Source organism: Haliotis rufescens, unplaced genomic scaffold (assembly GCF_023055435.1).
Source record: "Haliotis rufescens isolate VD_foot unplaced genomic scaffold, xgHalRufe1.0.p SCAF_3, whole genome shotgun sequence".
NCBI classification, from domain to species: Eukaryota; Metazoa; Mollusca; class Gastropoda; order Lepetellida; family Haliotidae; genus Haliotis; species Haliotis rufescens.
In genome coordinates, this window is record NW_025964001.1 from 41,391,169 (window position 1) to 41,415,852 (window position 24,684).

The 24,684-nt window shown below is 40.5% G+C and overlaps 2 protein-coding genes across 8 annotated transcripts in view; one reads left to right on the forward strand and one right to left on the reverse strand.

The window, feature by feature from the left end:
• Window positions 1–9,394: 9,394 nt before the first annotated feature.
• The window catches only part of LOC124123006, an 84,672-nt gene continuing 69,382 nt past the window's right edge, over window positions 9,395–24,684 (forward strand). For 2 of the 4 annotated variants that reach the window (XM_046486245.2, XM_046486253.2), the window contains exons 1-11: window positions 9,395–9,735; window positions 17,134–17,195; window positions 17,438–17,533; window positions 17,691–17,831; window positions 18,353–18,500; window positions 18,768–18,951; window positions 19,174–19,222; window positions 19,967–20,063; window positions 20,197–20,310; window positions 22,202–22,342; window positions 22,739–22,852. In XM_046486245.2, coding sequence (XP_046342201.2) covers window positions 9,423–9,735; window positions 17,134–17,195; window positions 17,438–17,533; window positions 17,691–17,831; window positions 18,353–18,500; window positions 18,768–18,951; window positions 19,174–19,222; window positions 19,967–20,063; window positions 20,197–20,310; window positions 22,202–22,342; window positions 22,739–22,852 — 1,459 coding nt within the window. In that variant the 5' untranslated portion in view covers window positions 9,395–9,422. Of the gene's footprint in view, window positions 9,736–15,010; window positions 15,172–17,133; window positions 17,196–17,437; window positions 17,534–17,690; window positions 17,832–18,352; window positions 18,501–18,767; window positions 18,952–19,173; window positions 19,223–19,966; window positions 20,064–20,196; window positions 20,311–22,201; window positions 22,343–22,738; window positions 22,853–24,684 lie in introns of those variants that run through there. The other 2 variants (XM_046486260.2, XM_046486266.2) reach the window with 2 other exon arrangements.
• Window positions 11,506–14,712, reverse strand: LOC124123030 (zinc finger protein 862-like). 4 transcript variants are annotated; one of them, XR_007223100.1, is made up of 7 exons: window positions 14,168–14,381; window positions 13,822–13,908; window positions 13,334–13,588; window positions 13,091–13,206; window positions 12,623–12,852; window positions 11,928–12,488; window positions 11,506–11,787 (listed from the first exon to the last, which is right to left on the reverse strand). XR_007223100.1 is itself a non-coding variant. In XM_048402959.1 (5 exons), exons 2-5 carry the CDS (start codon window positions 13,560–13,562, stop codon window positions 12,401–12,403), a joined length of 663 nt encoding a protein of 220 aa, XP_048258916.1. In that variant the 5' UTR covers window positions 13,563–13,588; window positions 14,523–14,712; the 3' UTR covers window positions 11,928–12,400. The 4 variants fall into 4 exon arrangements, 1 of the variants encoding a protein (XP_048258916.1); XR_007223098.1 differs by lacking the exon at window positions 13,822–13,908; XR_007223099.1 differs by having other exon boundaries at window positions 13,822–14,381.

The following is a 24,684-nucleotide window of genomic DNA, read 5'->3' on the forward strand; positions in this document are numbered from 1 at the left end:
GCCTTTAAAATGTGCAACATGAACGTGCCATCGGCATGTTGCAGACGGGAACGTCCATAGTTGAAGTCGCAAGGACGATGGGTTGTAGTCGACGGACTGTTTATGATTTACAGACGCGTCTACAGCAAACGGGTACCACCGCTGATCGCCCTCGGCCAGGTCGACCACGTGTAACGTCACATGCAGAGGATCGTCAGATTGTCTTACGTCACCTCCATTACCGATTTTTGACGGCTACATCAACCAGAAATGAACTGTTTAGGTGTAGACTGAGTGCGCAAACTGTTCGAAACCGTCTGAGAACTGCTCACCTTCAAGCACGACGGCCATACTGCGGGCCGATTCTGACTCAATTACACAGACGTCAACGTCAGTTGTGGGCACAGCGACACTTACGATGGACTCAGAGGAATTGGAATCAAGTCGTCTTCAGTGATGAATCCTGATTTAACCTTCGATTTGCTGATGTTAGGGCGAGGGTGTGGAGGCGCCGTCATGAACCATACCCCCAGTGTTGTGTACAGGACGTTGACAGATTTCGAGGCGGAAGTGTCATGGTGTGGGTTTCTTTCTGTGGCAATGCACGTTCCAGGCTTCTTGTCATCCGTGGCAACCTCAACGCTGCTGCTTACCGGGACCAGGTACTGGCACCAGAACTTCTGCCTTTTATGGCAGCACACGGACCCGGTTTGATCTTCCAACACGACAATGCCAGACCCCACACAGCAATTTTGACAAGGAATTTCCTTCAGAATGCGGGAGTCAACGTCATGGACTGGCCGTTAAGGTCTCCCGACCTCAATCCCTTCGAACACGTCTGGGATGCTCTTGGCAGAAGTCTGCGCACTCTCCAGAACCAACCACAGAATTTGCAAGATCTTGGCACCATTTTGCAGCAACAATGGCGTCGTCTTCCCGATCATGTGTTCACAAGCATCACAAGGTCCATGCGGAGGCGTTGTGTGGCAGTTGTACACGCTCATGGTGGCCATACACGCTACTGAACTTTAGTGCCATCAGATTCTCGTGCTTGGGACTTATGATTTAAACTGTTGATGTTATTACCGAATACCGTAGGTGCTTGGAACAAATTATGGTTACCACCGTTAATTAAAATCCTTCTTTGGACATTAATGATTAGAAATTACCTCCTCTGATACATTTGTCCGTTGTATATCATATATGGGATTACTTTTAAAAATGTGAAGTTTTTAATTTGACTCAGTATATTATAAGCTAACTAAAAGTCGCTTGAGGTTGTATGTTTTTGCATTCAAATTTAATATCAATTAACTTTAATCATTCTTTGATCAATATGACCAGAAACCTCACTCTACATTTTTGAATATGTATCCAGGCTCAAATTAATGAATCTCCGGCAAAACCCTGCCAATGGTCGCCAGTGACTAAAGGGATGGTGTAAATCCTGCTGGGGTTCATGCAGGTAGCAAAGGTGCTGTAAGTCCCCATGGTCCTCAGTATGGTGACCTCACGTTAGTTGCTGGTGATATATAGCCAAATTTGATCTATTGTAATGTTATGAATTGTCATATTTTATGGTTATGTACTAGTTTTAAACATATATCTGTGATAATCTAGTTGTTTTACTGTCTTTCGTCGACAGAATTTTATACAGTTTACATATATATTATCAAAGTCAAATTTTGTCTCGTCACGATATGGCTGCAATATTGCCGATGTGACGTTAAATATTAACTCACTCACTCAAATTAATGACGAAGGAAAAGTCTCACAGTCAACAGGAGGCCAGGTTTTGAGGCAGTACACTTGGTACCCTGTAACAGCTTGTTCACACCTATTACTGCTAGACACGGTCTTTTAGATAATGACTGTGCAACCATCCATTTTGGATCTCACGGGTGCATCTTGACATCATACTTGTCACCAAGCTCATAATCACAGTCTGAATATGGGTAAAAAAACCATGTCGCACAAGTTGCTTATATATAGAATACTAAACGAGCTCCCGTGTAATACCAATTTTATGAAACGAGTGAATAGTTCTGGTATCTGACGAGCGAAAGCGAGTCAGATACCACAACTATTCACGAGTTTCATAAAATTGGTTTTACACGGGAGCGAGTTTAGTATTTTATTTATTACTGGCCATTTATAACGTTTTTAGAATTATACTGTTGAGTGTGAATAGGCTGACACCTACACGATCCACGGCATAATCGAACTGAGTTTAACACAGTAATACTTCAAATACGTCAAAAGTGAAACGTGTGAATTTAATACCATCCAACGGTCCACCTTAAGAATTCAGGCGTCCGTTCCACAAAATTATCGTAGCGTTAAGGTTATCGCAACTCATATACTTTAACTTAGACCAACGACTGTCATTGCGCTACCGTACGATCGCCTTGTGGAACGGGGCCTTGCACCTCAAAGTTTACAATCACGTCACAATACCCAATGACGTAATTTTTGGAATTTTGTTGCAAGATCCTTCGGCGAAACAATGCCATGTGACGTCAACCTAGCAACAAGGTTGCTTGGGTCTTCGAGTGTGCATAAGCTCCTCTCAGTGATCTATCATCTCCACACGCAATGTCGTTGAATAAGCCAAGGGATGTTGAGAGCTTTCAACATTTGTTCGTGAAACGTGTTCCGAGAGTACACAAGAAAACATTGATGCAGAGCATCAAAGTTCCCCGCCATATGTGATGCCTCACAAACGCATAATTATGATGTTACTGAAAGGCATGATGGAGCATAGTTATATTAACCACAAATAACACAACGCTGTTGTGGAAAAAAATATTATTTATTTTGAGTATTGGGCAATACAGTTGATACATTTGCATAGGGTAGGTCTATTTAAAAATAGTTTCTTGTTTAACGCCGCACTCAGCAGTATTCCAGCCATATGACGGCGGTCTGTAAATAATCCAGTCTGTACCAGATCATCCAGTGATTGACACCAAGAGCATCGAACTACGCAATTGGAATATGATGTTATGCATCGACCAAATCGGCGAGCCTGACTACCCAATCCTGTTCGTCGCCTCTTAAATTACGGCAAGCATAGGTTGCTGAAGACCTATTCTAACCTAGCTGGGTCTTTATTTAAAAAGTAGATCGAAGGAAATGGAAGCAATTTCTGGCACAAATGTAAACATGTGGAAATAGTATCAAAACTGCCAACAACATTGGCAGATGCACATACTCAAATAATAGATCACATTCTTTTTACACTTGGCATTTGGTTATAATAATGTAAATGAAAATACTAAGGGCTCCATATGGCAAAAACGTTATACTAGATTAGGTCTTTTTGTCACAACAACAGATGCACATACTCAAAATATTATCACGTAGTTGGAGAACATTTCAATACCGGGGCTAATAGTCAATAACGGAGATTCCTCGTCTCTTGTTTTACGTTTTTTGGTCAGTTTCTTTTTTGTATTTCTTTCTTTCAAAGAATAGCAATTGTGATCATGATGAGTTGAGTTACTTTTTTTTCTTTCTATGTACTGTTTTTTTTATCCAGTGTCAGTAACTGTTGTGGAATGTGGTTTACTTGTAACAATGACTGGTTTGAGTTCATATGATGATGATTGATTGGTTTGTCGTTTAACGCCGCACTAAGCAATATCCCAGCTATATGACGGCGTTCTGTAAATAATCGAGTCTGGACCAGACAATCCAGTGCCTAATATCATGAGCATCGATCCACGCAATTGGGATCGATGCCATGCATCATCTAAAGCCTGACCATCCGATCCCGTTTGTCGCCTCTTACGACAAGCATATATAGTCGCCTGATATACTGTTAAGATGTAACATAAAAATTCATCCGTACTACTAAACAGAAGTAAAACCGCTTGTCCATTCGGATCAATCTGACCCAAACCATTCCGCTGATGAGAGTCAAATAATGCATACGAATCAAAATCCGTAAAAATTGCAATGGAGACATCATTAAAAGTTACCAAAAGTGACGGGGATATCAATATTGCTTGTTGAAATGATTCTATGAAATTTGTTTTCCCTGCTTCAATGTTTGGAGCACCTGTGACGGAGCCATAAAACTGATCTGTTATGTAGACAATATCGCTTGAGGCAGTGGCTGCTGGGAGCTGATTATGACCTAAATACCCCTCATAGCCTTCGGTGTTAACTATGTGACTGTAGAGAGCTGTGCCTTCATCCAACAGATTATCGAGGTCAGTGGAACACGGTACAGACGCAAATAGATTTGAGCCATGGGACACAAAATATATGAGTGACCAGAGCTACGGCTGTACATTGAATTCCATTAAAAGGGTTAAAAAATACTACAGCCTTGATGCAAATTCGGCGACACACTACTCCGATTTTGCTTTGACTTTGCTACCAAACGTTTCACATGTGGCTATGTGCGGTGCACTGATTAAAAAAACCACGGGGGACTGGGTTAATTCAAAATACGGAATAGTAACTATTCCAAATATTTCCAGGGAACATGAGCATCCAAACAATCAAAAGTGTGGTATGTAGAATGTGGAATTCAGCCATATTACATTTAAATTGAGATGTCGTCGTTGTTCATGAATAAGCATATTCAGAACATAATTTTTATTATGCTGTTATTTACGATCTCCGGAGCACAGTTCTTCTTTTGTATACACCATGAAAATCAGAAAATTAGTCCTTGAGGAAGAAAGGACATCGGATTACACATGAATGGTTTAATAATGTCAGCTAATGACCAGAAACGGCCAGATGCATCAATTAACTACATAAAGACGATTTTGAAGTATCTCTTATTGCTGGAAAAGAATAGCATCAACATTCCACGCACATGATTTGTATGTTTTGTTTCCGTAAATGCGTGGCTTGAAATTTCAAATAAACCAACATGTCGACATACATACTTCAAAATGAACGTTTCCCGTACACTTCCCCGCCTTAAGGGCGGGGAAGAATAAGCACGCGTTTTGGTATTACACAATGTGTAATACAGCTGTATGTTTATTAAACGGGTGATCTCTTCACGGGCAAGTAATAAATAAATATACTAGCGGGCGGTAAAACGTAACTGTGCCTCATATTAAGAGGTGTAAATGTTATGTTATTGAAAATAACAACAAAACATTTGGTCATTCGTCTGTACGCTGTTTTATCGACACAAATTCATTGACAAAACCCCAAAACGGTCATAGGAGATAGAGCATCACGCTCTAAAGGAGTGGTGGTGTAACAGCTCAATTCACATTGTCAGTATCGGGTTTCACCACCATCTGTGTTGATACAGCGGCGGTGGATTGAGACATCAGATGACTGAAAACAGCATGGGGGATGCTATTCCAAATGTCAACCAAAGATAGGTCCATGGAGCTGGCGTTACCGGCTGGTTTTAGTCCTGGCATCATTCAATCTCATCCCTGACGTGTTGTATGTGGGAGAGGTCTGGAGAAACAGCCGCCCATGGCAGTACATCAATGTCATGCTGCCTCTGTTACAACACGTGCAACGTGTTGGCGGGCATTATCCTGCTGCAACGTGACATTACGTCACTGCATTTAAACAAAGGGTAGAACAGAAGATACGAAAAGATAACACGTTATTATCCCAAAAGAAATTTGGCTTATCAGCACAAAGTCTTAGCGTGTTGATAAACACATATACAAATAAATAAGAACACCACAAACGTAAATGAGGCACTAGATATTAAATGCTCAACAATTTATATTTATCATAAAACGCATTTCAGAACTTGGTACTAGATGGTGTATATGAATTCCCGGTCCTGTTCTCGGTGGCCAGAAGGAAGAAGTCGATACTTCGAAAGTAGAACATGCGAGATATCGCTTAATATTCTATTTGCTGCTTCTACTTGCTGCACATAGATACTGCCTATGTCCTTAAGAGAGATTTCATTTTTGTTCTTTATTTCTGAAAAGTGCAGCGTCGTATGCAAATTTAACACAAAAACAGTTAAGATTAATACAGTCATTGGTGTACAAAATACAATTTTGGTTGAGAAAATTATTTACTAGCCTGGCACGATGGGGTCTTGCATTGTTATCATGATGAATCGAACCAGCTCCAATTTGGTGAAGAGTGGGAACAAGAAAAGGGTGTAAAATATCGTCTCTGTATCTGAAACCGGTCAAATTTCCTTGGACGGCGTACAAAGGAGGCCTGTGGTACATAGAAATTCAACCCCACACCATCACTGTATCACCATCAAATCGATGACGCAGCCTGACGCTGACGTCAGCAAATCTGTGTCCAGGCCGTCGGTAGACGCAAACTCTGCTATTTGTATGTCCCAACTGTTCACGGGGAACACAGATTGCAGATGCATTGACAAAACAAACGCACGATGATCGGGGAACACTGCGTTGGGGCGATGAAAACAGTTTCGATGACCCTTGTTTCTCAGCTTGAATTGGTGATTTTTCAAAAGATTCTCACAGACGTTGTGGTTGCATAGTGCATATGATTTGCCACAATGGTAAGCTTTAGGACACATTCAATCGGATTTGCGATTAGAAATGTCTAATTCCTGTCTTTTCTATGTCAAATTAACGATCGCGCAGGGATATACGTTTGACCCTTAACTTTGTTTTGAGTACTGTAGTTTATATAAATGTATCACTGAAAACTGGTGATGACACCAGGTGTTCGCGAAAAGAGCCAGCATGCCTTGCCCTGCTGATAGATCCTGCCACTTACACTGTACTATTTGCAGAAACAAATAAGTGTTTGGGTTTTTGCCTGAAGCAACGCAGCATGGGACGGCAGCATGTACACAATGGAGTCTTGACAAGACAATCCAGTCACACGACTGTAATTGGATTTGTTGTGTACACGTGCAGGAATTCTGCTGCCTAAAAGTAAAGTAAAACGTTGAAGTAATATGTTCGTTTTGCAACACAGTGGGGGCAGTTTTAACGTCTTGGTCCAATGATTTCTTTTGAAGTTGACTCAGCAATTATGTAACAGATGTGGAGAGAAAAGACGTTGATGGCGCCGGTACCAAGGCAAAGGAGTTTGTCATGACGAGGTGTCGTCGAGGATGGAGAGCAGCAGAACGGAGCCTGTGTTCTTATGATGACCATGCTAATATTTATTTGATCCAAATTAAGACGCCTCTATGAGCAATGAGGTGCTGGGGACGCATTCTACCCCAGGTTATAACGGGATCTGTCATTAGAATGTTTTATGTTAATCACCTGGTATGATTTAAGACTGGCTCTCAAGAGAATATTTTTGATACTTTTAAATACCCCCTGGTGGTTCTGAATTATGTGTACATGTACGACAGTGATTTAAGTTAGTTCCGAGATAACATACATACGCACGTACACATAATTCAGAATCAATTATTACTTGAAATTCAGGCAATAATAGTCAAGCGTTCGTGGATATGCAAATAGTCAAAAATAAACCGGCGAATTGCCAGAAGTCCAAAACATTACTCCATTCAACTTATCACTCAGTGAACACTGATGAACACAATTTGGTACAAAAACATTGACTTGAGGCAGAGATAGAAACAATTGTACCTGTTTTTCATTTATTTTTGTGTTTCAAATATTCTGCCAATAAAGCCAAGCTTAACAAATGGGGTGACTGACATTCTCATTTTCCAGTATTCATATGGACCATATGTATTTTCTAGGAAGATTTTGACCCATAAACTGAAAAACTATTATCATACATTGCTTTGTTATGATATTGTATTCAATATCAATTCAGTATCATGGCTGATACCATAAATATTACAACAACTCTCTTTTGTATGGCATTATCCACACTTAAAAAAACAATAAATAAGCTTTAGATTTATTCAGTAATTGTTTTTACCAGGTCATGATTACTCTCAAAATATTAAACATTCTTGGCAAATATTCCCAAAAGCCAAGTCTGAACAAATTACTGTGCCAGTGTGAATTGGACTATTTTCAACAGTATGCACTGTCACTAGTGTCAGTATCTAGATTCACACTGGACTTTATATGAGAGTCCCAAGATGTTCTGCAACACCATGTTGATGACAAGTAGGTCCTATTCCAGCAAGTGTCCAGTGTACATGGTGTATTCTGATGGTCACAGAAATCATTTACAGTACCAGTACTTCAGATAAGACTTTAATATGTTTACAACTGTATACACAACAAGAGTTGTTCTTTCATAGGCAATGTATTGCTTGACCACAAAATATTCAAAGAAATCTGAAGATCTGTTACAGTCCGAGATGCTTTCTCCCCTCAAACATGGAAAGCTGGTCCAACTGCAAAAGAAATATAACTCTTATGAGAACATATAACATATACTTCTAAAATACCAACAATTTCTTACAATGCCTACATCAAGATATAATAAATAAATTAAGCATGTACATTGTATCTTCAACTGAATATGCTAAACAAATGCTAAATGGGGTTGTAATGATCAAGTCTATTCACATCATACAGAATGCATTTAAGTATTAAAAGTGAGGTCACCTTTCAGAGATCTTAAATACAATAACTGCAAGGATTTAATCATCATTATTTACGAATTAGATTAATAGTTTGTTTGTGAAAAAAAACACCCTGATTTTTCAGTGCACATAACATTATCATCATGATATTGGCACATTTTTTTTTTATTAACACCAGAGACCATATCTATTTAAAAATGTATGGTCTCTGTTAACACAGACACCCCTATAAGTCTCTTTGAAAAAACACATTATTACTCTGATATAGTACAAGTATTGACAAAAAATCATAACAATTTACATTGCCAACATGCACATAATAGGCCTTCTTATGCCTATAGTTTGTATCATCTACCCTGGACTCATAAATATAATTCTGTGACGTTCCTTGTCAGAGCTGAATCCTGATAATTTAATATTGGAAAAAGGCTCAGGATAGATGTAATGGAAATTTTCAATAACATTGTATGATGCATAAATTGGGAGCATATTGCAATTGCAAATACCGTCTTTCTTTTTTGACAATATATAACAACAAATTCAATCAAACGAGTCACAGCACGACTGTTTATGCTCATATTTCAACGCCATCATCACTGTTCCGTGTGATGATTATCCGATCAGTATTGACTTATCAACACTGACAATTACACCAGCCTATCAGAAGTGTGAGAAGAGTGAAAACTTACCTCAATTTTTATGAATGGGTAGCGGCCAGTTTGACATCGATCATAGGACGTCTTGACAACACTGCAACTGCTTTGACAAGCCAACATGCACTTGCTATTCGTGCCACATAACTAGAGTGTTTTAATGCCTGTGACAATGTCGTGTTTTTCAAAGCTACACCAGAGTGTTCCGAATATGATTAGCCGGGCCCTGTCCGACGCATCACTGCTGTCGCCATTGACACGAGACGTTGTTTGTCACCGGAAGTATAAGCTGATCCTCAAAACTCCTCAGTCATTGCGCCGCAATGATGTTGCGTGCTGGGCTGTGGTGTTGGCTCTGGTATACCATCGTCTATGTACAAGGTTGTTCTGACTGTACCTGGAAAGTAGGAGAATGGGATGTGTGCACAGCGCCATGTGGGGGAGGATACCAGAAGAGGGACATTGCCCTCTGCTGTCAGCCTGGGGAACCAAGGGAAGACTGTCAACGCAGGTGTGGCCCAGAGAGACGTCCAATGGAGCAGCAAGGCTGTAACAGGAACTGTTACAACGGAGGAGAATTCCGGACAGCGCAGTGTGAATGCCAAAGTGGCTGGCATGGCAAGTGTTGCCAGCTTGGTAAGACCCCTTAAGCTTGTGCGACCGAGCGAGTATGGTCTTACGCCGCTTTTAGCAATATTCCAGCAATATCACGGCAGCGGACACCATAAATGGGTTTCACACATTGTACCCATGTGGGGCATCGAACCCAGGTCTTCGCCGTGACGAGCGAACGCTATAACCACTAGGTTACCCCACCGCCCCCTTAACCTAATGAGGATTGTGCAACTCAAATATGAAGAAGTTATGTTTTCTACTTTGCATTATTGGGTGAACTGCAGTATTTGGGTCCCCACTTTGGGGGTTTCCGTAAGGAAACCGCTGCCCTTCGGCAGCTTTGCTTGTATGTAAGCGCGCACTCGCAAGCGTGCCGGAATCCGTAAGGGGGCATTTATTATCAAAAAGGACCCCAAAAATGAGCTGGACGTGAAAAGTATGGTCTAAAATTCCGCCCCTGTCGGGGCCGAGAGGTTTTACGATAGAAAGTGAAGCCGAATTATCGACAACTAACATGGCGACCGCGCATTGCATCATGGCAACTAAAACCCCTCTATTGTCGACTTCGTGTTGCTATGGGCGGGACATAAATGACGTAAGACGTCACGTGTCTGATCATGTGACGTTCCTTATATGGACTCGTTACTACGATACGTCTTTGGCCCAACAAAATATATTGTTCAAGAAACAGAATGAAATTACCGTCGTGCGATTTATTTGAAAAAAGGTTTGTTTTTACTTTAATATTTCGACAAGGGGGGACAAACCCCCCGTGTGTTGTCTGTGTAAGAAAATACTGAACTGCAGACAGCGTTCGGTAGAAAAATGGCGGCCAACAAATCCTCTCGCTTCGACCGTAAATAACGAACTGCGCATGCGAGGAACATTTTTCATTCGACAACTTCCGTAAACACGTAAAAACGTTCGTTGCGAAGTGCGCTTCGACCGTAAATAACGAACTGCGCATGCGTGGAACGTTTTTCCATTCGACAACTTCCGTAAACACGTAAAAACGTTCGTTCCGAAGTGGGGAACCAAATACTGCAGTCTACTCACATTATTTAACTCATACGAAACTAAAATGGTCGATTTCTAATTTTCTATATAAAACATGGGGCGGTGGGGTAGCCTAGTGATTAAATGCTTCGTTCGTCACGCCGAAGACCCGACTTCGATTCCCCGCATGTGTACAATGTGTGAAGACCATTATTGATGACCCTCACCGTATTGCTTGAATATTGCTAAAACTCAGCCGGCCAGGGTTAGAAATTAACTGAAAAGGTGATCCAGTCCACAGGGCTAACTGCAGCTGAACTTTACTAGCCCTGAAGAAGATCAGTTAGCCCAGACTACACAACAGATAACAAAGTCTGAAAATCATGTCTTCATAACTATTAAGTTTAATAAAGTTCAACTTCTTGTGAGTTCATGAGGTTTTTGAGACAGGTACTGAACTCGTACAAACAATATAAGATGAACAGTAAACATCTTTGTTCTCATCACAACCACATTCAACTTCTAAAATTAATGCCACTGAAACATCAAATAACAACAGCACTGATTCACTGAGTATTTCTCGCAAATTCTTTCAATTCATTAGTTTAACAACACTCTTCACAGTGAGATGGAGAGTTATCAGACTGAGCAACATCCTTTGCAATGACTAGAGCAGCAGACAACAGATTGTGAGCCCTCTCCTCAAGTCTGAGAAGGTTTTCTTGACAGAGGTGATTTGAATACTTGAAAGATAGTGTTCCTGATTCCATAAAATCAGGTCTCCTTGGCCTTACAGATCTAGAATTCCATAGGTGGACAGATGGAGTAGGATGAAATGACATGACCTCTGGGGTTTCGATCAAGACCATAAGGAGGTCTGACAGGTGACTGTCTTTCAGATTGCTCCGCCAGTCTGTCTTGACCCGCCCCATTGCTGAGAAGCCCCGCTCTGTCTCAACAGAGCTGGCAGGCAGGGTAAAGATCAAATCAACAAGTCCAAGGACATTTTCATAACCTTGTTCCTTCAGCTGACTGTTCAGGTCCTTCCATGAAGCTTTTGATGGCTCTGGATAAAGTCTGTGCAAAGAACAAAAACATTGTTTTGAATATTATTTTCATGAAATAATGTAAATAAAATGAAAAGGTCAATGGGCAGTCAGATAATCTTAAATTAAACATATATCATAATTAAAAAAATTAAATGAAATTGAATTTACCTATACACTACTCCTTAAGTCTTGTCCATTCTGGTTCTACTTGCCATGGGTCAAATCCAGCTTTCTCCAATCCTTGCTTAAATGTTTTCACTAAGCTGGCCAAATGAACATCACCAAAGTCTGTTGAATCAACATGAACATAAACAACTAAAAACTTATATCAGAAAATTATCAAGGGTTTACTTAGTATTCAGATGAACACCAGTAATTCTGATCACACTAAATATACATTTGCACCACTTATTTACAGAACACAATTGACGCAAATACCTCAATTTGACAAATAACTATTTCACAGATATTAACTATTAACATTTAAGTTTCCCTGCTTGCAAAGTTAGGGGCCATAGGTTCAGATTTGTGATGCAGCATGCCTCTGCAACACCAGCATCTATTTCAAATCTGTCTGTCCTACTGCTGACCAGTCTGTCCAGTACTTTGACTCTTCCAGCCTTGAAGGATACTAGGTTTCCTTACAAATGATGCCCTTCATATAGCTCCAGACTGTCAGACTCAGAATTGTCATCAGTTGCTGTTAAACGTTTTAATTTTGGACCATCCCTGGAAAAAATAATAATACAGAAACTGTTGCTCAATTTCAACATAGTGTACCTACATTAATCAACAGACTTCATCCTATGATAAATTTAATTAGCACAAATGTCACTGACTAACAGTAACAGAAAGAAACTTACATCTCATAGAAGTTTGTCAGGGTGTTCTTAGCCAGCTGGATTTCGACATACACATCTCTCAAAGTTGCCTCTTTTCTCTGAAAAGCCTCAGAGACGGCAGACAGGCAGCAGACAATGTCCCACATGAAGAGCAGGAAAGCAACCATGGACTTGTCCTGTAGATGTTTTAAGAAACTCACTGCTTTCCTAGCAGACTCCTTGTTGTGTGCTGGGTCGCAAGGGTTTTGGATCTACAAATATCAAATTCAAACATGATCATCCCTATGCAAATGTTTGATAAATTGTTTAAATTTTCAGACCTAGATTATGAAGAAAAGCAGAACAATGCAGACTGACAGAAAACTATTAAAATAAAGCCTAAATATTACAAAACAAGTTACTGCGTGTTCATTTTTAATTCTTAGACTTGGAAGCAAAGCAATGTGTGGAGGACAACAAAATTTAGGGAAAGCTTTTAAAACATCTTACTTGCTGGAGATGCTGAATTATTGGTCCATAGGATGTCATGAGGTTTCGTAACGTTCTCTTGATATGGCTGACCCATCTGGTGCCACCAACACTGGATGGTATGAGCACTTCCACATCTGCAAATGAATTGCAAGCCATATCATAAAAATGCCATGTTCAATTAATCGATTCATTTAATAATATAAAAATATAAAATGGTTGCAAATTTCAATAATAATGGAAATAAGAGTGAAAGAGGAGTACCTTCCATGGCAAAAGCCTGCAATAGGTTGCTCCTGTTCAGGGGACTGTTGCGATAAAAGAGATAAACACTCAGTAGGAGATTGGAAGCCTTGGTCCAAAGCGACAGGTCCGTTGTTGCATCTTTAAATGACAACTCAAGCCGGTGGGCTGAACAGTGGATACCTTGGATGAATGCTCGATTAGTCTGGTCCTTTAGCCTCTTCACGACACCTGCCTTCTTTCCAACCATCACGGAGGCACCATCAGTTGCAATACCTGGAAAGACCAAAGTCGTCATCATGATCATGCATGATTATTTTCTCCAGGCCAATGTTTCTGGGTTTTAAATGCGTAAACCAAAAGTGGGGTTAGTAACCAAGCATGCCTTGACTATTCTATATTTCTACCAAATTTTTATTAAATCATTATTATTTCATTAAACTTGAGGGTTTGTAAATGTACAATTTCTTTATAAAAAAAATTGAAACTAAAAAAATACTGTGACCTACCAATAAGGCTATAAATGGAAGTTCGCTGGAGTAGATTCCGAATGCGTGTTTACTACAAACTTCCGGGATTACGCCGCTGCGGTTTCACTAATAAAATGACTTGATTTTGATTTAATATGTAACTGAAATGGTTTGCCATTTAATATGAAAGCAATATAGTGTCTGCTCTGGCTTAAATTTTCTTGGGGTCACTTGGACCCCTTCATCATAAAATTAGGGGTCCCAAACAAAAATGTGTTTTGCAATTCTTAATATGACTCACAAGATATTGAATTATTATCAGCTTGATAAGTCTGTTGTAGAATAACTAAATATTCAGAGTCCGCTAAATAAAAACAATGCTTACATCATTGTACATTCGTCACATTGTACACATCATATACAGTATCGCGGTATTGATAAATCTCGTAATCCACACAACCTGTCGACTGTTTACTTATGCAAATCTAAGCACGATATATTTCATCGCATGATCGAATACAGGACTCGTTGCGGTATGTCACGGCTACTTGTACACACGTTAACTTTTTTTTATGACAGTTCCTGAGATGTTTTTGAAGTGGAATTACCCCTTCCTCCATTCAAAATTGATTAGAAAAAGAACCCATTTGTTCAAACGAAGTCCCTTGACCAAACCTCGGTCGTATGCAAAATTCAAAACAGGAAGTGATATACCATATAATCCACACAGCCTTACTTACTGCGGTAAGATTCACCAATGACAGGTACTTTGTTTACCGAACTCGGTAAAGAAAATCAGCATCAATCAATCCAATGAACAACAAACATTTTGTGAATCACATATTTAATAAGTTTGTATGCGTGCCTCACTACGATCCATTATAAATTAACTACCGCGATAACATAGCGTATCATCGTACACGGTCGCTCGATTTCGCGGGTTGCTGTTACCAGGTTACCACGTTCTGAAGTATACCCTTGATGTGCCTGGCTATTTTTAGTTTGACACAAGGTCAGGATATTTTCGACCAATCAGCAAGCTAAATTAATTACGACTATATCCGACTTGCTTAATATGTGGCACCTGATTGGCTGAAGCAAAGCTACGGACCATACCGAAAATTAATACATGCAAAACCGACAATAGATATAGGTCAAGAAACCGGTTTGGGTATTTGTCATAAAAAGGGAGAGAATAACGAAACTGGTTTGGTTTAGCAAACGGAAGTTTTAATCAACATGCTTCGCTGTCTTGTTTGGCCGTCTTGTTTGGCAACAAATACATTTACGCAAAGACGTACGTCTTTGATTTACGATAACAGTGTCAATTCGATATGAAATTAATATAGCCCCAGTCACTGCGTCCACGAGACCCACACATGTACGCAGGTGCGTTCAAACTTATTTTTGTTCGTCCAAGACGCAAAAACGCGCTCTTCAGCCAACACTGCTTTAGGTTAGTTAGCCACCCGGGCTAGCGTTCTGCGGATGTTCTTAGCCCTGTAGGAAATACTCTAGCCACGGGCTAACGGGCGAGCGTTAATTTCGAACCATAAAAAGGGGCGTAAAATCATACTGACTTAATAAAATATGAATTTTGAATCCAAAGTTGATTCAAGCTCTCTTCCTCGGTTGTTATTTCAATTGTCTTTCATGAAATTTATTTGTTTTTTAACGTTCGTTTACCAAAATCCTTGGGTAAATAGTAGTGCGTAAACATTACTTAATGTCATAAATAAACCACTAAACAGACACACATTTGACCCTCTTACAGTCATAAAACTTAGCGGAAGGAAACTTCAGCTATACGCGAGTTTTGAAGCATAGATTTATTGGGCTCCTTTTGGTAGTATTGCTTTTACCAAGCAACAACGGTAACATATTGTGCAAATATCGGTGCATGGTCGCTGATAAGACGACATTTGACAAAGCTCAATATGCAATAAGGTATTTTTACACATGATATACTCAGTAAGACACGATAGGAAGCAGTAATGATTCAATTTCAGTTTGCGTTATGACTGTCTCGTAGTACGTTAGTCCACAGACTTGTATATATAGGTCCGTGGTTAGTCTCAACAAGGAGCTGAGGTCGGATGAAATGGGGTTTAACGTCGCGTCGCGTCCAAGATTATGGAACTTAATATAGCGAGGTGCATGCATGTATAAACATATATAATTATACAGCTCCTCTTTGGACTTTTGTATTTTATCTATGTGTGTGTGTGTGTGTTGCTGCTTGTACTAGTCCGGACCAATGCCGATTTTATAGTGCTAGCCCACTAAGATACGATGCCACAGTGTAACATGAATACCCCGCTCAGACACAGCATACTGATTTGGAGCTTACCAGTCCTCTTAATGCCGAGCCCCAGGCAGGGTAACGTCTTTTTGGTATGACCTGGTCGGGTCAACAAGCACGTACACATCTACATGTGCTGGTCAGCCAGTTTTTACCTCTGCATTGGCAAGTGATTGCATTCTCCACAAGGCCAACTCACCAACAGTTACGCTACATATATGGTATACTATTTGAAGTTGTTTGTGTTGCCTCGCTGGAATTACTAAAAGTTGCTAAAAAGAATGTAAACAATTAGCATATATTAGAACAATGGTTCACAATAGTTTGGTCAAAATTTCAACAAATATTTGCAGCTATTGTCTACCATGTTTCAGAACACAACTGTCCCAGTATACTTGTTTACATATACTACGTCAATAACCGAATTTATCAGATCTTACTTAACACATGAATGTCTGATTCTGATTGGCTGAGACTGATTCTATTATTTTCAATGCATCCCGCTGACGATTGAGGTACATTTCTTATGTTCCCCGCTCAAATTGCCGAAATGGTGGCTTTACATTTGCAACATACCAACTGCACTTTTGTATCCCTAATAAATGATGTGATGTGAAACAAAAATTTAAATAGTAATGACGAAAAAGTTTATCATTTTGACATGATTTCATGAAGAAATGTCAAAGCTTGGCGTGAGCAACCTACTGATATAATTGGGCCATTTAGGTGAAATAAGGGTCGAAGTGGTGTGTGGCAAACATACAATATGTATTGGAACCTGTGCCCTCTACCACACAGGGGCGCAAATGAAGTTGTTTTCTGTTATTGGTTAGGGCACATATACACAAGTATTCACTGTAATTTCGTATCGCTATTTGAACATTGAATCAGGTAGCTATTTTGTCTATATACCATGTCCCAGTTGGGGTTGCGTCACGTGTAGTCCATGTCCCTTTGACGATCGTCTGTGTCTGTGTCTGTGTGTGTGTGTGTGTGTGTGTGTGTGTGTGGAATTAGTAATGTCTGACTGATTGTTTATGTTGATTAAGCTACAGACGCTGGTAGATACAAGTGTGAAGAAACGCCCGCCGTAGCACTCAGGGATTACAGTGTAAGTATATGAAGTTGGCGTTATTTTTTCCTCAGATTATGTCTATAACCGTCTCAAAGCTGGCACCCAGTTGTAAATCTTAAAACTGCTTTCAGTGTTTCCATTTTACAACCCCTACTCCAGGCGGTTACTGAGCACAAAATATAGTTGTTGTGGTAATCAAGGTGAATGTCACACCGATATAATTTTCTATATATAACAATGTCATGCACTGTTGAAGACTTAAATAAACTTTATTGCAGAATCAGTACCAACGGCAACTAGAGCTGTTGCCAGGAGGATTTAAAGGATACAGATTTTTTGCCCTGGTGGGACGTCATGATAACCCAAGCTGTTGTGTGAGTGTTGTCTGTTCGTGTATAAATGTTGAGTCAATCGACGTATGGGCGGTTATCAGGCAATGAAGACATGACTTAAAGGGTATGGGTTAATGAAACGCGGACCTAGTGTATCCATATTGCACTTGTTTAATGACAATTCTCTTTACTCCAACAGCTGCGTATGTACATTGAGGGAGAGAAAGGGACTGTATCTCGGACGTGCCTTTATCCTGACCGGCCAGCCTTGTGGGAGAATGGGAAAACTGGGGATGACATTTCAACACACATAGGAAGAATCAAATTAATTTGGTTTGAGGTAATTGTAACCAACCTAATGTCTACCGTTTGATATATAAGTAGTCCTGACTTTGGCATCTGTCTCTTTGTTGTCATCTGTATACCATAAAACGTCAACGCCAGAGAGTAACCAGTCTTGGTTATCCACAGAGACAGATTCCATTGGGCGTAAAAGACATAATAGTAGTAAAATTGTGTATATTGGTCGTTTGGTGACCAAGATCGGCAAAAGTACTATATGTTACTTCCATCTGGCAATTTCAAATATTTATATCAGTGAGTGAATATCATTTTACGCCGCTATTAGCAATATTCCAGTAATATCAGCTGGGGAGTCCAAAAATAGGCTTCACACATTTTACCCATATGGGGGATCGAACCCGGGCCTTCGGCTTGACGAGCGAACGTTTTAAAATCTAGGCTACCCCACCACCCAAATTATTATATCAAGTGGAGCAACATTATTTTCTCGTGCTGCAGTTAAATCTTTTGACTATGCCTCTCCCCTTTTCTGTGTGACGGAATTTAGTTTTCTGTTAGCATGATCCAGACATAGGCTGTCCCTGGCGACCAGAAGGAGTGACAGTGACAAACACCCTCTCGTCACAAAGTCAATATTTCACCTGCACTCAGTCGGTTCAGGTATTTGGACCGGCCATCAGGAGGGTTCGAGCAGCTCTCAATCGAGGTATGTCGAGCATTTATACTGTGCAATCATAAAGTAATATCAGTTGATATAAGTAATGGTTTATGTGCGTAACTGTGTATTGGTTAAGTGCACGAGGGTGGGGTGATGGGTGGATGAATGGGTTGTACTATTTTACATCTCCCAGTTCTACAACACTCCACGTAAACGTTCATATAAGTAAGTGTGTGCGTGTGCGTGGGGGATGGAGGAGTATTGATGGATGTTCAATTATTCTACATAATCCAGTTTCACAAAATCGTTTTACAGGACTCCGAGTAACAGTTTATACAAGTGACAAATTTCTTGCTGGCACAGACTCTGGTTTGTATTTGCGGGTGTATGGCCGGACTACCAGTAGCAATGAAAATAAACTCTCTGGGAGCTTTGAACGCGATGATGTCGATACGACTTATATGAATGTTGGAGATATAGGACGACTGTATCAAATCAGGTTTGTCAACACAAACTCAAAGAATTCGATATTCCATATTAAACAACAAATTAAAATACCCGATTAGTAATCCAACTGTTGGGGTGAATTATGTAATATATAGCAGAAAATGTTAAGCATTAACTAACAGACTCGAATTAATTGAGCTAGCAATTGTGTTTTATGTTTCTCGGGCATATCCTGAATGTTGTTTTGATTAAAGTTCAATTTCTCTTTTCACAGCATTCGCTCAGATAGCGGAGGCTCTTATGCTGGCTGGCATCTGAATAAGGTATAATGTATAGATGCAATCACTAAGCATTAGTGACTAGATACCCATGTAATGCTTCAAATCGGGTCCGGGGTGTGATGTCCGAATGTTTTTATCATTAGGCTATCCCACAATGTATGAGTCAAATAAAAGTAGAAAACTTCAGGCTAAAACAATTCTGCATTTCTGCTACAAATTAGAACATTAGAACATATCACCGATACACTGGTGAACACATAAAACGCAAATCAACCGATGTTCAACCTGAGTGTAGTTTTTTTTATTGATAGTTTTTATTAATCATACCAGGTAAACGATGTTTCGCTGACATTGTCGAAAAAGAAAGTGAATTTGTACCAGTCTACATATAACTAACATATGCCCTGTTCTTTAACATCACCCTTAAGAGAGACACTTTATAGATATGGAATGTTTCTGTCTGCTTAAGTGCAGGTTTACAATGTGTTTCTTCCAGTTTGTTTTGCCTCTTCATGTGACAGATAAACGTACAGTCAAACACAGTTGTTTTCGACTGGTTGTTTCGAAGTAAAAGCTTGGCCCCTGCGTATTCCTTATTCATTTATCATTTTCGATTGTGTCGAACCTCGTATAACTCGAAGTATTTGCGTAGGTCCCTTCAACTTCGACACAACGTTGGTCGACTGTATATGGTTTCGAAGTTCAGTAAATGTATACACCTAATAATGATACAATAATGGAAAACAACAAATATGTGAACATGCAGGTTTTATTCCTGGATTTTAGGTTGAAATATATGAAGATTCCAGAACGCTTGTATTCCATTGTGGGTGTTGGATTGGGGGGTCCCATACAAACAAGAGAACTGTCTCGGTCCAAAATGGTAAGTGTACAATATTATTTTTTTGTGAAACAAACTTTATTTAAGTTGTATTAAATCATAAATGTTTTGTGTAATTATATGTCTAAGATACTATTATCTTCTTACATTAATACCCTTTCTGATTATGTCACAGAATGTTCAAGTATTGGGTACTGTCGCAGTCAGTGGTGCACTACCTGTGCTAAATGTCTACCCTCAGACTCAAGATACTTTTATAAGCTGATCGCAACTAAAAAACAATGTTACCGTAAGTACTCCAGCCAACAGGCAGGTATATGCAAACATCTGTTTTTGTGTGTGTAGTATTCATGGAAAAGAGTGCGCCTAGAAAAAGCAATTTTTCAAGTACATTGAGTATTGTATATATGTACATTTTTATGATAAATGCTGGACTTCCTCATAGATGCCATCAATGTAATGTTTTGGGATAGATAGGTAAAAAGTAAGCCCCCCACCTTCGTGGCATGTTTCTTTTTGTATATGAGTTGGTATTGCTGATTAGCAATATCAAAAACAGGAATTTAACCAAGAAGTTTAACTTCAACTTCAGGTATATTGATGATATGATAGTGTTCAATAATTGTCAAATAGGGATTTTTCTTCAACTCAATTAGAAATAAAAGAGACCAAAGAGACCACGCCATTTGTTTAATATTTAGATCTATGTACAAAGATTCAGATGAGAATAAAATATCCACAAGATTGCCTTGGGTGTCAACATGCCACAACTTATGCATAATCGAGCATTTCAAACATCGTCATACGACTCTTGACCAAACGTTGTTTCATCGCGATTACAACATTCAAGACCTTAGTAAAACTGTCAAACATGTAATTCCCGATTCTGACTTGTACTATGCGTTCCTGTGTTTGTACAGGTGATAAATTGCCTTGTCTTTGTATGTGTTTGTGACGGGTGCCACCGGTTGGGCACGACACGCTCACCTTTTCCAAACACCTGGCATCATCATAGATTGATAGGGATCCATAAACGCATGCATGTGATATAGGGGGATTCCCATGATGGACTCTTTTTTGAACAGAGATTTCTCATGATTATGGAAAGGGTTTTGTCGCTTTTGTCAGCAAATACTCTTTCATGGGGATGGATCAGCTCAGATCAATAGCCTTTGTTATCAATGGTAGAGTTCTACTACTCTCTATTAAAATGTAACATTCGACATTAATTTTGCTGATGGGTTCTGTGCCTGTGTCTTCATGGAAAGTATATTTTTGATCAATTAATATCTCTGTAGTTATAACAGTGTTTGTTCCTATATTCAATTTGGTAATAATGCGTAAACAAACATGTTTGTTTGACTGCGACAAATAGTGAATGGGGGGGGGGGGGGGGGGGTTGCAGGGGGTAATGCAATGAGAGCACAGTGGTAGGGGATTTCATAACTCAAGAGAAAGTGCAAGAGGGGCAGGATGTGTGTGTGTGTGTTGGGGGTGTGTGTGTGTGTGGTAATGTTGGGGTAGTGCATGGATACTTCAGGGAGTATTGTAGGGCTAGTGTAGGACTAGTACGGGAGATGGTGCAAGGGTTAGTATAGGGATAGTGCTGACGGTTACATCCTTAGACAAGCAAATACATGTTACTGAAATATGACGCACCTGGAATCAGAATTCAATGACCGGTTATAGTAGTTTTAATGATAGGTCCACCATCAATTTTCTATTCAAGTAAGTAGTTAAAGTGTTTTACCTTTTATAAGTTCAGTCTCAGTACTGTCTTCTGAGGAATATGTATATAATAGATCACATGGATCCGATGTTTTATCATTGAAATGGACAGTTAAACATCGGATCCCAGTGGTCTGACCCTTGTTAAACCGTTGCTAACATTTACACTTCGCGGATTCCAATCCTGCTGGCAACACACGCTTATCGTGAAATTGTTTCATCATCAAGGGCTATGATAAGAGAAAAAAGAAGTTCACTTATTGCCGATTGTAGTTTAACTGACAATTCAGTCGGTTAATACCCAGCCAAAGACAAAGGAGCCATGGTTGAAGTAGTGATGAGCTTTGCTCAGTCCCAGAAAGTTACGATCTTTTAGTAACGTTTATTGTGCCCATATATCATCTTTCCGAAGTTCCATTTCAAGTGACTTGTCAAGTGCTCTGTTTATCCAGGATGCCAGCACATTGCCAACTGTCAAGCAGAGGAGTGTCCTTGTAATGACTGCCAAGTGTGCTCACGATGTGAAGGAGTTGTGACAGAAGGGCCAGGGCAGAGAGCTTATGTCATTTCAAAGGACAGAAAATACTGCACAAGTAAGGATGCTTAGAAAAAGATAAGTGGCAATGCGAAGGTTATCCCCCGAGTATTGGTCTGATTAAGTTGGGTTGAAACAATTAGTTTGAGTTGTTGCTATTTTGTTACACATCATGTCTTTGGAATAGCTATATTTGTAGTTAGGAGTAATTGTACTTGTAATAACACTTGATTTGAGTAAGTGAGTATGGTTTTGGGCCACTTTTTTTCAAATGTTCCAGCACTATCACAGTGGAGGATTCCGGAAATGGGCTTCACCCATTGTATCCATGTGGGCAATTGATCCTGACCCTTCAGGGTATTGAACAAAATTTTTAACGGAAAGGCTACCCCACCTCCCGAAAAATATTTTTCAACGCAAGTCGAATATATTATTTTCTGTTAATCAACTTTAGAGGCATGTTCATGGCGACAAGACAGCACGTGGTGTTACCCGGGAACGTGCGGGGATGAACTGGCCAGTAATTGCACCTGCGCTCCTGGATTCAGTGGTCCGAACTGTCAGAATAGTAAGTTTAATTTACTGTTACATCCAACACTTACTTCTCTGCTTCCATCAATATTCTATATTCAGTCACAATAATGATTGGCACAACTGGTTTGTATAAATTATTAAAAGATATATACACACACACGCACGCACACTCGTGTGTTGTTGTGTGTGTTTACATATAAAGTAGCTTCATTTGCGAAATGTAGCCAAAGACAATTTTTAATTTTTAAACTTATCCTATCTCACACTTTGCATTTCTCCCTTTTTCTTTGATCCTATGTGGGAATGTGCTTGAATCATGTTTCCAGCTTCTAAAACTAAAAATAGCCACCCAAGCCCCCCTTCATCTCCATGGTTATGTCCAAAAGCTAGGTCAATTACGTGCCTCTCGAGCACGCTGTGCCTGCTTGAACTGACCACGTGTGCGCCTCTACCAATTCATTCTCTTTCTCATGCCCCGTGTGGCGACGTGTTTGAAAACACAGAATTATTGTCCTTCGCCAGTTTGTTCGAGTATCTTAAATACAAAAATATGGGAAAGAAGGACAATTAACGTCCTGCTTGTAAAGAATGCAGATGTACCTATTCGACGTCAGACCCCCACTCATTATATTGCGACTGTCGGGGACAGTGCACCCTGGGTTCCCGATGTGCGGAATGTAATTCCCTAACTAACTCGGCGTTTAAAGTTTACCTGCAACGTTGTCGTCGTATTGCCGATAGCTGTTCCAAAGCAGGGGATTCCAAAGCTGGTACCAGCTCAACATGCCTTAAAGACAATCCTGTCGAACCTGTAATTTCTGTCACAGACGACACCTTCTCAGACAGCTTCCTTACAGACAACTTGTCCTCTCGCGACCTGTCTACAACTCCAACGCAAGATATGCAGGTCGATGTGCGCTCGGTCCGTCTGATCAACCCGGGTCCAGCTCTCGTTATACCAGCGACAGATAGCTCCACTCCCGCTCTTGGATTCGGCTAGCTCTGCAGCCCCCCTGGGGGCTAGAGATACGGTCGTCGATACAACTTTATCTCGGGTCGTTTTAGATCGTCACACTTCGGTACAACGTTCACCCTCCAAGACGACTGACTGGCATTCCCCCTCCCACGATCGGTGCTCTCGTTCACAGGATCGGCGCTCCCGCTCCAAGGATCGGCGTTCCTGCTCCTGAGATCAGCGCTCTCGCTCACAGGATCGGCATTCTCCCTCATGGGTTCGACGTTCGCGCTCGCAGGATCGGAGATCTTGCTCACAGGATCGACATTCTTGATTGAGTTTCCATGAGCGTCATCGACCCCGCTCCCAATCGTCTTTGACTAACGATAGAGACCGGTCATCCATCGTTGACTACCAGCATAGCGGCTACTCTCACAGGACCTTGTTGGCGGGGGATACCTTTGCGGCCCATAGAGGATGGGATACCTACCCGATCTACCATGACGCTTATTACCAGCGTCCACGATACCCTTAGTCACGGTTTCCTGACTACCGCTCTTCTGCCGGCTACGCCTACCCACCTCACAGTTCACAGGATCGGTGCTCGTCGTCGTATAAAGAACGAGAAGTCATTCTCGTAGCCATTCTCGTTTGACGCACAGATAGTCGGAGTGTAATCCTTCTAGGTCGGCTCCTCCCGACCCTTGTCCACCTATCCTACCCACGAGTTGGGATCACAGGGATCAACAACAGACTTCGGGCGATCCCAATATCCAGGCTCAACCAACTGACAGTTCACACCTGTCAGGCGTTCTTGACGACCCCGTGTCAACGCATTCCTGTTGGGAGTTATGAACCAGCGGACCCTGAATCAGTCTTGCATTGGATAGCTGATAAACTGCAGTTACAGT

What these genes read in the sequence shown, in the direction of transcription:
- LOC124123030 (XM_048402959.1), bottom strand. Translation starts at nt 13,562, where the DNA reads ATGGTTGGAAAGAAGGCAGGTGTCGTGAAGAGGCTAAAGGACCAGACT. An exon ending in GCAGGCTTTTGCCATGGAAG is followed by an intron (nt 13,207 to 13,333) that starts GTACTCCTCTTT and finishes ATTCATTTGCAG; the next exon opens with ATGTGGAAGTGCTCATACCA. An exon ending in TAATTCAGCATCTCCAGCAA is followed by an intron (nt 12,853 to 13,090) that starts GTAAGATGTTTT and finishes TGATATTTGTAG; the next exon opens with ATCCAAAACCCTTGCGACCC.